The sequence below is a fragment of the Taudactylus pleione genome, unplaced genomic scaffold, assembly GCF_031769625.1.
Source record: "Taudactylus pleione unplaced genomic scaffold, aTauple2 ptg001075l, whole genome shotgun sequence".
Lineage (NCBI taxonomy): Eukaryota > Metazoa > Chordata > Amphibia > Anura > Myobatrachidae > Taudactylus > Taudactylus pleione.
Window position 1 is genome coordinate 447,420 of NW_028285476.1, and position 13,250 is coordinate 460,669.

General features: G+C 44.5%; 1 protein-coding gene across 1 annotated transcript in view; it reads left to right on the forward strand.

Annotated features, from left to right (window-relative positions):
* The window catches only part of PELI2 (pellino E3 ubiquitin protein ligase family member 2), a 65,980-nt gene that overhangs the window by 49,926 nt on the left and 2,804 nt on the right, over nt 1–13,250 (forward strand). Inside the window, exons 3-4 of the mRNA XM_088461602.1 lie at nt 8,106–8,207; nt 11,184–11,378. Of these exons, the coding sequence (XP_088317728.1) occupies nt 8,106–8,207; nt 11,184–11,378 (297 nt within the window). The remainder of the gene's footprint in view (nt 1–8,105; nt 8,208–11,183; nt 11,379–13,250) is intronic.

Here is a 13,250-nt window from a genome sequence, read left to right on the forward strand (position 1 = left end):
GAGCCCATTGGAGAAAGAGGGGGAGCTGGGCGAGAGAGGAGGAATAGGGAGAGAATGGAGACAGGAGGAATAAGGGCAAGTAGCAGAGTTTAGGAACAGGGGGAGATGCGAAGGGAATAGGGGGAAACAGAAAAAAGAGAGAAGAAATCAGGGAAGATAGAAGAGAGAATAAGAGGAGGAGGAATAAGGTGAGATGAGAGAGAGACAGAAGGAAATTAATGGCGGAGATGGCAGAGATACCTGATGTAGTTTTGGTGTGCAGAGGTTTTACCTACTCACCATATGCAGTCCCCCGTGAAGCAGCGTCCTGCTGTACTGTAGCTGAAGCCCGGAAACCCGGAAGTGCGGCTCCTCTGAATGGCATGTACTCCTCGTGCGGCTCCGCCTCCCGGGCAGCAGACTGTCTGCATAGCGCTGCCCCAGATTCCTTCTCACTGATCCCAATCCCATGGGGCTTGGTCGCGGCCAGGGCAGTTTCTAGGATCTGAGGCTCCCAGTGCGAGCAGTCAAAATACGCCCCCCCCCGCCCCCAAGAAGCAGTAATAATGCGGAGTGGGCGTGGCCTCATCGTGAGGGAGTGTGGTATCACAGTAAGGGAGCATGGTCTCGATAGAAGACAGTGTCAGCCGCTGTACACCCCCAACTGACATAGCACATGCTGCACACTCCCCAACTGACATAGCACATGCTGCACCCCCCCCAACTGACATAGCACATGCTGCACACCCTCCAAATGACATAGCGCATGCTGCACACCCCCCAAATGACATAGCACATGCTGCACACCCTCCCAAATGACATAGCACACGCTGCACCCCCCCCCCAAAAGACATAGCACACGCTGCACCCTCCCCCAAAAGACATAGCACACGCTGCACCCCCCCCAAAAGACATAGCACACGCTGCACCCCCCCCAAATGACATAGCACACGCTGCACACCCCCCCAAATGACATAGCACATGCTGCACATTACCCCCCAAATGACATAGCACATGCTGCACCCCTCCCCAAATGACATAGCACATGCTGCACACCCCCCCCCAAATGACATAGCACATGCTGCGCGTGCACCCCCCCAGGCCCCAACATTCTGCTGCAGGCTGCACTGCACCCCGCACAACTGACATTATTTACACATGCTGCTTCCCCCGTGGAGGTGTAGTCACCTGGTGAAGCTGCAACAAGCACATGCGCAGCACAGCACATCTCCCTGCTGTGCTCTTGCCTCATGATCCTGCCCAGTCAGTGCCCAGTTCGGCGGGCGGGCGCGGCAGATGGGAGTGGACAGCCTGGCCCCAACCACCGTCCAGAGAGAGGACAGCCTGGACAGACTGTCAAGTGCAGCCAGCGGCAGGACGCGGAGGCCAGTCTCAGCCGGCGTCCCTACTCTTCAGTGCGCCTGTGTGCGTGGCGCGCCGCCCCCTTTCTGTCATGTGCACCGAGGAGGACAGGAGGGAAGGCGGCTATTGGTTGCGCGCCGTGCGCACGCAAAGTTAAGTTACTGTAGCCGCCCGATTGGTTGAGCCTGGGAGACAGCGCTGAGTCGGACCCGGCGTAAGGGCGGAGCGCGCGCGCCCCTAGAAACGACCCTGTTCGCTGCAGTACAACCTCCCATACCTCGCCTTTCTCAGCAAGAAGATTTTAGGAATGCGTGGCCGCGTCATGACGTAGCGTGATGACGTCACTGCGTCATGACGCGGCCGCGCATTTCTGCAATCTGTTTACTGAGCAAGGCGCCGCCCGGGAGGTTGTACTGCCGGGTGAGCCTGTGCTCAGCCAAAGCGGCCCATTTGTCCATCGGCCCTTCTGGCATTTGCCAGAAGTGCCCGATGGCCAGTCCGGTCCTGCAATAGCGTATGCGACAGCAGGAGTGTGCAAATAGGGCATACACACTGCCTGATATGCCCGATTTTGTTGTTTTGGCCAAATTGTACCGATACCGTGCAGGTGTGTACCCGGCCTTAAGCTTGAGGAAAGGAAATCTCTAAAACTTGAACTGTTGGGTAGCCTTGTGGGCCATGTTTGGGAACCTCTGGTGTAGAGGGTGCCAGGGGATAGAATCCCAGGGAAAGTGGACAAGGTTTTAGGTGAGGCAGAGGATCAAGATAGGTGCGCAGCAGACCTATGGGTCACTTACCAGATATGCAGACACCAGTCCAGGAAAGAGGTTTGGTCGGCTTTGCTTAGTGAAGCCTGAAAGAGCGGTGTGCGGTAACTAAATCACGCTGCTTCTCACACTAGTGCAGCCCTACTTGGGTACAGGAAGCAGTGCAATTATGTTACTGCATTGACCTGCTACTCCTACAGGTCTCCAGAAGCTTCACTGGAAATAGCCTCTCCTGGAGTGGATTTGCAGGCCTTCTCTGGTAAGTGGCCTACAAGTCTCTTCCTGGTCGTCTTGTCCCATTTTTGTGTTTTTGTATCTTTTTATTCTTTTAGACAATCAGTGTGGCATTGTGTAATGGGTTGGCGGGTTAGCCGGAGATGTGATTCACAGAACAACTTACCCGGCATCTCCCAGTGTTCTGGGTAAGAAGTCGGCAAGTCTAGCATATGGTTAGTCTAAGCTGCTGTTGGTCTGACCTGGAAAAAGTACGTAAGAACATACACATCCATCTTGGCTCTTGAACTTGACTGCATCATTTGAACTAAAAGCTGACGACCTGTATTTCAGTAGCCTTTTTAAAGTTTGAAATGACTCCTAACCTAGAGCCAAAGCATAATCCATTATTTGGCAAGTATACATAGAATGTACAGTATTTCTGTCCAGGAGACATGAGCACTTACATAATATTAAATGTTCAATTTATAAAATATTACTTTAGTAAAATCTCTTATCCTATGGTTCTGTGTATGTTGGATTTTTAGTTTCTGTTGCTTCCAGACCCCTCTTCCTCTGTAGATTAACATTCTAATCGATTTTACCTTCCATCGTCTGCATTAATTCCCATTGTGGGTTAGAGCGGATAGTGCATAATTTATGAAGGAATTAGTTACAAAGAATCATTTAGTTTGAAATATTATTTACCAAGTAGATTAAATGGATAGTGAAACATCTAGTACAGATAGTGACCATCTAGGTTTAGGAGCAAATTGGTAAACTTGGCACATATACAATATAATAATCAAAATGGCTGTACAAGGTATTTATGTAAGGAAGTTTCTTATAAAGAAAAAGATGTGTCCTAGATAGCATTACATTTTATGCTTGCTTATGTCATTGTATGTAATAAGTACCATCTGTGTATATAAAGCCTTAAAATAAATACATAACATAACCTGCTGTTTTAATCTGCAGCAGTTCTACTTGTCAAAGATTCTTTAATATCCAATGCATGTAAATAGTTTTCTGCAATGATTTTCTGAATGTAATATCCATTTTGTCCCTTGTTCATAGCTTAATCATTACACACCAGCGTCTGTAATGTATTTCCACTTCTTTCATTTTGTTTTATTGCTAATTGTTTGATAGTTGTCTGTAATCTAAGACTGGTGTAAAAGGGGTATTACTTGGTATTCGGCAAGATCAATAGGTCAGAGCTAAAACCCGGATAGCTCCTTGGTGTAAAAGGGGACAGGGTTGGATTCCTGGGTCGAGTGACTCGGCAATCCATCCCAGGTAACTTGCAGGGTTTAACACAGGAATAACCCATGAAACCCTACAGTGTAAACTGCGCGATCCGGGTCACGATGACCTGGAGCGCGTCGCGTGCCACCCGATTGGCCGGCTTCAGTGGTGCTTGGAGATGACGTCAGAAGAGCCGGGTCAATGCAGACCCTGCTTCGGTGTGAACGGCGCCGACTCTGGAATATCCTGGGTCGGCAGCATCTAAATTCCGGGTCCGATCCGGTATGGAACCTTGTTCCAACCTCCGGGTCAGACCTGGTATATTGGTATAAAAGCGGTATCAGACTTCTGGTGCAGATCGATCTGGTGGAGATTTGGGGCCAAATGTAATAACCAGCAACTTGTGGGAACCGTCGCAATTCTGGTCACTCACTAGATTTAAAGGCAAAATCAGGTTTCTAATTTTCTATTTTTTTTAACACGGTTGATTGGGGGACACCACCCCAGATTATATCGTAGAGCTTAAAACATTTTGCTGGATCTTGTTAAATTGTTAATTGATCCTTGTTAGAAGAGAGCTGACATGATGGATCATCAGTGGAACAGTACAGCCAGATGCTCCAATAGAAGCAACAGGAGTGCAGCATGTATTTACTCAGAACAATCTGCCATGCAGCAATTGCTGTGCTAATAGAGATTGACTGAGTGAGGCAGTAATGAAACACTGATAAAACACAAATGGCTAAACATACTGCATGTACTCTAAAACTTGTAATGAGGATGTTCATTTGACAGCGAAGTGCACAAAAGCACCGTGGCACTTTATAAAGTGGGCGAGCCATACCAATTAGTCAGGATCTGTCACAGATCTCCCTCTCCCTATGGCTGCTGTAGTGTCCTGTTTTTCATGATTGTGCCATGCGCCGTTCATTGCTCAGATTCTAGAAAATGATGTGATAGAAGATATAGAGGGGTATTCAATATGAAACGTTAAGCTCGCCAGCGAGGTTTTCGCCGCACATCGGAGGTTTTGCCAGCAAAAAAGTATCGCGCGCGCTCCCACTTATCCCCGTATTCAATTTGAAATCGTCGAAAACGGGACCCGGCGATACTTGGATCGGCGAACAAAAACTTGAACTTTCGGGAATTAATTGTAGGAGCCCCCTAAAGATGTCCAGACCTCGGGGATCACTATGGGTACCTCCGTTTTTGCCTGCAGAAGAAAGTCGGGGTTTATAAATAGCCGTGCAGGTGTTTTTTTTTTTTTTTTCCCGGCATTGAAGAAGTGATGCAGAAGAGCACTTAGGTTTTTTTTTTCATTTTTTTTAAGTGGTCTCATCAAATTTGGGGTACATGAAAATGGGTACTAGCATATTATTAAGTCCCTAAAGGTAATTTTTAAAAATTCAGCAAAAATGCATCTGCCGCTACTTTGCGCCATGAAAAAAACACCCGCCCCAAACTTGGGGACCCCACCAGAAATAATTTTGTTACTTTGTTCCCGAATGGCAGCTACCGGCACTTCACGGGGCATTGCAGTCCCGTCAGCCAATCAGCGGCAGCGCCCGCTGATTGGCTCCGGCAACTGATAGTTTCCACGTGGGCTGACTCGCCCACGTGGAAACTGTAAGTTACCGGAGCCAATCAGCGGGCGCTCTACAGTGAGTGCTGCCGCTGATTGGCTGATGGAACTGCAATGCCCCGTGGAGTGCCGGTAGCTGCCATTCGGGAGCTTTCTGTATGTGTGACAACACACATACAGATAGCTGTGTTGCGTGGAGCGGCTAAATGCTTTTTTTTTTTTTTTTTTTTAATCCCATGGATTACTGTGGAGACCAGCGCTGGATGTAGGTGAGTATGAAATCTTCCTTACAGGGCCAAGTTTTAAGGATCTCTATTGGAGAAGGGGACAGAAACTTCTGGTATAGGTAAGTATGTGTGAATGGGTAGGTGTATGTAATAAACGTATACTGGGCACGGTGTGTGTGTGTTTTTTTGTCTTTTTTTAACTATTTATTTTACAGTGAAATTACAGGTGCCGCATGTCTGCTGGCACTTATAGTTCCACAAGTGCAAAATGGCAGGCATGCTGGCACTTGTAGTTCCACAGTAAAGTACAATAGGGTTACATTATTTGGCCGCCCTATTACCCCCATACCCACCAAGCAAGGGGTATGGGGAAGAGCCCCAGGCTTCAGCGTAAGCCTGTGGTGCTCGGGAAAGGGGGGGGACTCCCCCGAGATCACCGGCTTGCGCTGACCGACTTGGGGTGTAATGCTTTGGACCTGGAACCCTGGTGATTGGGTCTCCGGGCTGTGGCATTACACCCCGGTCGGTTGGGTCTGGTGCTGGTCTTAAATATAGGGGTACCCCACATCGTTTTTGCCCCCTATATTTAAAACCAGCACTACTCCCTGCAGCTTGGTGTTGGTTTCTAAAATACGGTGGAACCCTACACATTTTGTTCCCCGTATTTTTAGAAACCACCACTGGCTGCAAGCCTGGGGCTGGTTTGGCTTTTGCGGGGGGACCTTATGTCATTTTTTTTCTAAATTTTTACAAATTTTTTTTTTACAGGTTAACAAAAACGGGAATTTTCGGGAAAATATTCTAGGGACCCCCCTAATGATGTCTAGACCTGGGGGATCACTATGGGTACCCCCATTTTTAACTCCTGAAGGAAGTCGGGGTTTCTAATACCCACCAAGTGCATAAATGCGACTTTGAAGAAAGTGGTGCAGAAGAGCATTTCGATTTTTTGGGGGGGGAAAGTAACTATGCCCAGCAAATTTGGGATACTTGAAAATGGGGGTCAGCATATTTTAAAGTTGCTAAAGAGACTTGAAAAAATCGTGAAAAACCCACTTGCGCAAGGAAGTGCAATGAAAAAAACACCTGGGGCATACTTGGGGACCCCCCAAGAGTCAAGTTCGCTATTTTTTTACTTTGTTCCCCAACATTTTTTTTTTGGCCCCCAAATTCAAAGTGCTTTTTTTGGGGTGTCCCGATTTTTTTTATTTTTTTTATTTTTTTTGACACAGATCGTTTCAAGGGGTCATTCTGAAGGGTGCAGGCTATTTTTTTTTTAAGCCTTCACCCCTAAACTCCAATTCTGCACTTTTTTTCGCCACGTATACAGTGGTGAAAAGTTATCCCCGTTTTTTTTTCAAAGACTTTTCGAACCTGCGAAAAGTCTTTGTAATTGAATACAGTGTAAAAGCAAAACCTGCGAAAATTACATCATCGGTGCGAAAACATCGCAAAAACTGAGTTTTCGCTCCCATATTGAATACCCCTCATAGGGGCATATGTATCAAAGCTTGATGTGAGATAAAATTGTGAGATATATATCACCAACCAATCAGCTTCTAACTTACATTTTGCAGGCTGTGTTTAAGAAATGATAGTTTGGAGCTGATTGGTTGGTGATATATATTTCACAAATTTATCTTTCATCAAGCTTTGATACATATCCCCCTTAGTGTTACAGGCGATGAAGAGTACAAAATGCTTTATAATGGCCACCAATTAGATGGGTTTCTTTATTGCATTTATACTGCTAATCTCTTCAGTTCATTTTTCGGCCATGTTTTCTTGTAGCATGTGACACTCATGCACACATGTGCACACTTAATTTATATTGATACATTCAAATTGCCATAACTATTCTTCTAACGTGGTCAGCCGCTAAGGCCGTGGCCCTATGAAATTTGAAATCATTAAAGGGAATTTTATTATATTGATTTTTTTTTGACTGTTTTGTACTAGAATGCTTTTTTAAAATAGTTTTTTTTTTAATGCATGGATACGCAGCTCTCACATGGCATGTCTGCCTGCCTAAAGCTACGCCTTCCCCAGCTAGATTAATGTGCGTCCTTGTATTATTTAACAGTGTATACAGAAAATGGGCCATCTAGTGGCTACCTCTGGAGTTACAACACAACCTACAAGCTTTTTTTTTTTTTTTTTTTTCCAAGATCACCTCCAGAACAGTAATACTAATAAAAATCACTTTGGATATTTTATATGTACAGAATGTATATAAACCAGAACGGTAATATAAGTGCCTATAATTTTAATTTTTAATCTGGCGTGCATATGAGATTTATTTCCAAATCTCCAATCAAACTGTATGATTGTATAACTATTTGACACCTTTGTGGTGCAGTAATGTAACGTGATGTCATTTTCTTTTGGGCATTTATTAAATCTATAAATGTGTACTGCATCTTTGTGATCTTTCTGATTCTAGTATTTATTGATACGCTCATTACCGTTAAGCAGCATAGTTCTAGACCTAATAGTACAACCACCTTATAAACCTTCCCATTTGAAAATGGTTAACAGAAACTAAGGCGGTATTTTATAAAGTTGACCATGGTAAATTAGAAATGGTTATCTATTTATTTTTCCTCTTCTCCCCTCGAGGAATTTTATTCTAAAATGAATGGCGGAACTGATGACATTTACAGTAGAAGACTCATTAAGTACTTGCGATCAATAAAAACTTATTTCTTTTGCCTTTTTTCCTGGCAGGCAATCAGCAGCAGAGGTCAACACAGCATTTCCTACACATTATCCAGAAACCAGACCGTTGTTGTAGAATATACACATGACAAGGACACAGATATGTTTCAGGTACAATTATTTATTCATGCTTGTTAATGCTGCACATTTTCAAAATATATATATTTTTTTTTTAGTAGTTTTTTACTTGTGTGTTAAATGTTGACATTGGACAAGGAATCTGTAATGGTTTGGTGCTGATCAGAAGACCGCCCAACAGCTTGGAGCTATATTTCATCAGGACTATTACATTAATGTCTGCACTTTACATTTTATATCAGGTCTCTGATTTGTTGAAATTGGTGGGTCTGTCACATTTTAGAACAGGGATGGGGAACCTCAGGCCCGGGGGGCTGGATGAGGCCCGCAGAATCATTTGGTTTGGCCCTTTTGAGCTTTTTTCTGCTAGCCTCATCTGCCAGAATCTATTACAGCAGTGCCACCTGGAGCGTCCTTGGGACACATCAGACGATCGCACCACTGCCCTTACAGCTCCCCGGGATGATCCGGGCATGGCTGTAATCACCGTTGATTAAGGCCCCGCCCCTGTGTGATGTCACACAGAAGGGGCGTGGTCTGTAAGGGCACGCAAATAATGTTCTATATATCAAAATGGCCCTCCGGCAGAAAAGGTTCCCCCACCCCTGTTTTAGAGCAATTCAATTGTCTGGTTAAGTTGGTGCATTGCTATACAGCTCTTTGCTTTCCTGTACAATCCTCCATGCAGGGAGAGCATAGAAATGTTTTATATTATACATTTAGATTTAACGCTATGTTAAAAAAAAAAGTGTTTACCCAGCCCACAAAACACTATTGCCATGGTTGTTTATTGATACGTGGTGGCGGAAACAGATTCAGCTGGTATTGGTATAGTATTATAAAAGGAGGAGGATACGTGCGTGTAGTTTTTTGGAGGAGAACTTTAATTGGTCGTTTAGTCTAATTTTGTTAATAGAACTTGTCATTAGAATCTGAATTTTTAAGTTGGTTATGTAAAAGTTAAATAATATGAATCTGCTGCAGTTTAGTTAGAAATAAAAAATAAATTTTTGGTTTTTAGTATTTTATTAATACATTTAACCTCCTAGATGTCAGTGTTGCAGTCAGGCTATGAAATGCATTTGGGCATAAAAGTAGATCTCCTCCATCTTACAGTGAAAACAATGTTTTGCAAATGTTATCTTTTGAAGGTTACTTTACACATTAATGGTATTACTCTTGTTTTAGTTGACGGTATTAAGTTGTACACCTCATTGTATGTATTCTGGTTTTATGTGGTATTGATTTTAACTTTGAGATGCATATACCTTAGCTACAGATTCACATCTATCACTAATATTGTATGTAGCCTTGGTAAATACCCTATGTAGATCCGCGTTCTGTTTTGCTGGGCCTTATGCACAATAAGGCTCAGTTAGTAAAGCATAGTGTTTAATGTAAATGCTATGTTCATATTGCATGTGGAACGTCCACATATTGGCTTGCAGCGACTGGCTGTCCTATACAGCAGCCATTTGTGGCACTTGTGTTGGTGGTTTCTTGTTAGCTGACATACCCTATAGTATTAGAACTCAATTGGAATTTATCGTACAATCATGAGGTGCAGGGGAGATTTAGATGGACCTCTCTACATCTCTAATGAAAACATATGTATTAATAGTGGCCATTTAAGGGGTTAAAGAATCAGTGTGCTTTATAGTTCTTCCCTGCCATCTTTCAAGACTGGAATTACATCCTGACTGTCGGAATCCCCGACACACTGCGGAGATAAGTATTAGGGTCAGGGGGAGGGTTAGGCACTAGGTGCAGGGTTATGGTTAGGCTGTAGGACAGGAGGGATAGGGTTAGGTAGTAGGGTTAGGGTTAGGCTGCGGGAGGTTAGGGTTAGGCTGCGGGAGGTTAGGGTTAGGCTGCGAGAGGGCAGGGTTAGGGTTAGGCTGCGAGAGGGCAGGGTTAGGGTTAGGCTGCGAGAGGGCAGGGTTAGGCTGCGAGAGGGCAGGGTTAGGGTTAGGCTGCGAGAGGGCAGGGTTAGGGTTAGGCTGTAGGACAGAATGGATATGGTTAGGTAGTAGGGGGAGGGTTAGGCTGCCAGGAGGGTAGGGTTATGGTTAGGCTGTAGGAAAGGAGGGATAAGGGTAGGCACTAGGGGCAGGGTTAGGCTGCAGGAGGGCAGGGTTATGGTTAGGCTGTAGGTCAGGAGGGATAAGGTTAGGCTGCGGGAGGGCAGGGTTATGGTTAGGCTGTAGGTCAGGAGGAATAGGGTTCGGCTGCAGGAGGGCAGGGTTATGGTTAGGCTGTAGGTCAGGAGGGATAGGGTTAGGTAGTAGGGGGAGGGTTAGGCTGCGGGAGGGCAGGGTTATGGTTAGGCTGTAGGTCAGGAGGGATAGGGTTAGGTAGTAGGGGGAGGGTTAGGCTGCGGGAGGGCATGGTTAGGGTTAGGCTGTAGGTCAGGAGGGATAGGGTTAGGTAGTAGGGGGAGGGTTAGGCTGTGGGAGGGCAGGGTTAGGGTTTGGCTGTGGGAGGGCAGGGTTAGGCTGTAGGACGGGTGGGTTAGAGTTAGGCTGCGGTAGGGGTGGGTTAGGGTAAGGGTTATAATACTTACAGAAATCTGATGGCATCCTGACCCTCTGGATCCCGTACCCAACCCCTGTTTCTTCTTTTAATTAACATTTTATGCACTGTTTAGATACTCTCCCAAAGGGCACCCTGATCTAGCACCATGGTTCTAGTGAATCAGCTGTTATCTAACGGCTTCCAAAGGTATAAGTATTATTGCATTTTATAACCTTTAAACTGTGCTGTAGCCTAAACTCTGTGGCAGCCGCAGATGATCCGGTGACCTCACTTAGGCCTCAGACACTAGTTCTATATAATCCAGTGATGTTGATTCCTTTTTGGTTTTCATAGTTTCTGTTCTCAGGAATATTAGGACCATAAAATGTATGCCCTCACTATGTATGTAGGGACAGTTACCTTGACAAACCTAACTGCTGGCTTCCTAAGATGTGTGCTTGTTAAAATAGCTCCCTCTTTTCTTTCTTGTTTTAGATTGGTCGATCAACAGAAAGCCCAATTGACTTTGTAGTGACTGACACAATTTCTGGTAACCAGAATGACGAGACTCAGATTACACAAAGTACAATTTCCAGATTTGCTTGCAGGATTGTCTGCGACCGAAATCCCCCGTACACGGCTAGAATCTTTGCTGCTGGATTCGACTCCTCCAAAAATATCTTTCTCGGTGTAAGTAGTATTTAAAAATTTAAATAAATATTGGCTAAGGTTTAGATGAACTTCAGATAGACTATATCTATGGCACATATGGTTTTTTGCCTGATCTCCCTTCCCCAGTTTGTTTGTTTTTTTGTTGTTTTCCTAAATTAAATAAATGAAAAATGTTTATGTACTGCTTTCTTATTATACTCTACCGGTGCACCATGTCTGTGAAAGGTTTAATACAGACGTCAAGTTGGTGCTATCTCCCTCGCATTGACCACAATATGAGCTCATTAGTGATGATACAGGTACCAGCTTTGCATGTAAAAGGCACAGGGTGGGTACACATAACAGCAGCTACACTACTTTGAAACCTCTAATCCAAAGAAAACTGTACGTGTATGTCCTGATTGCCTTGCCCCACGTTTTTGTTTGAATGAGCTGTTCATGTATGGGCTCTCGGGTTACCTAATTAGTGTGTGCCAACAGTCTCAGTCATCAAGGTTGCTTTTATGTTCGTTTAAAGTAATGTAAGGGTTATTTGGCTATTCAGGTTCATCTTGGTGTGTGTGTGTGTTCCCTTAGAACGTTTCTTATTACCCTTTTGCTTCTGTAGGTGTTAAGTAAATGGCTGTTTAGATATGTAATAGTGATATAGCAAAAGCTCCAGTCATTATACAGATTCACAAATGTATAAAGTCCAAAATGTAAATTAGGCCTGTCCGTCTTTTGATGTCTGACTAGACAGTTGCTGTTGTCATAAATCTATGATAACATTATTGGAGCCAGGCAGCTTTTCTAGTCAGGAATGCCTGTATTAAATAGAAAACTGGAGCAAGCTGGTTTATCATTGTTGGATGAAGTATGGAATCGCTTTTTAAGCTGTTTGTCTTTGTCCCATAAACAAAGACACTTTAAAGTTGATTTCCACTTTGTACTGAATTGTGCTAGGTTTTTCTTTTTAATAAGTAATGAAATGCTTACCCTGGGGCCATTATCCAGATATATTCAGTGTGTGATTGGTGCCTGGCTGAGTATACATTTGAATTTGTTTCACCTGGTTGCCAGCCAACTATAACCAGGAGCTTCTTAGGGTTCCACATCACAGATCTTAGTCATGCATACTGTGTTAGTGGCATAGTTGGGGCATTGGTAAGTGTGTGTGCGGCCTTCCAGGAAGTGATTGTATACCTTGCAGTATTGCGGACTGAGGGCCTGATTCACTACGGATTGCAGCAGCGATTACACACGCAGACCCACTGCGAAAGTATGCTAATATTTGCGATCACTATGCCGTCGCAGCACAACAGAAGGATGCCCACTTCCCCTTACTCACATCTGTAATACATGGCAATTCTGCAAAACCATCGGTAACCTCGAGTACCATCGGAACCTTACACACAACTGCACAAGACCTTACTCAGAAATTGCTAACCTTGTCGCAGGCAGTGAGATCTCAAGCTATGTATGGCATCGCAGTGACTAATTTATGCACACCCCCGTAACAGCGTTCAAACGCACTCACACGCCTGCATTTTGCAGACCACCCCCAAACGCTCACTACCTGTAAATCACTCTGCAATGGGTCTACGTGGTCACTGTGATCGCAGTACGATCGCAGTGAGACCTTTGCGCACTGCGATGCATGCACAGAACTCAACAATCGGCCGTCTGCGTGCGGAATCGCAGTTGCGATCCATAATGAATCCGGCCCTGAGGTCTAAGTAATATGTAAGGTTTTACATATTTAAGGTATTTGACATGTCAGCAATCATAATGCTGGTTTAAAGTGGGCCAATAAAAACTTCCCATTTTGCTACACCACTGATGTGATTGCTGGACAGGTACTCTGTTACTTATTTTGATTTTACAGTTAAAATCTTTTATATTTGGAAATAT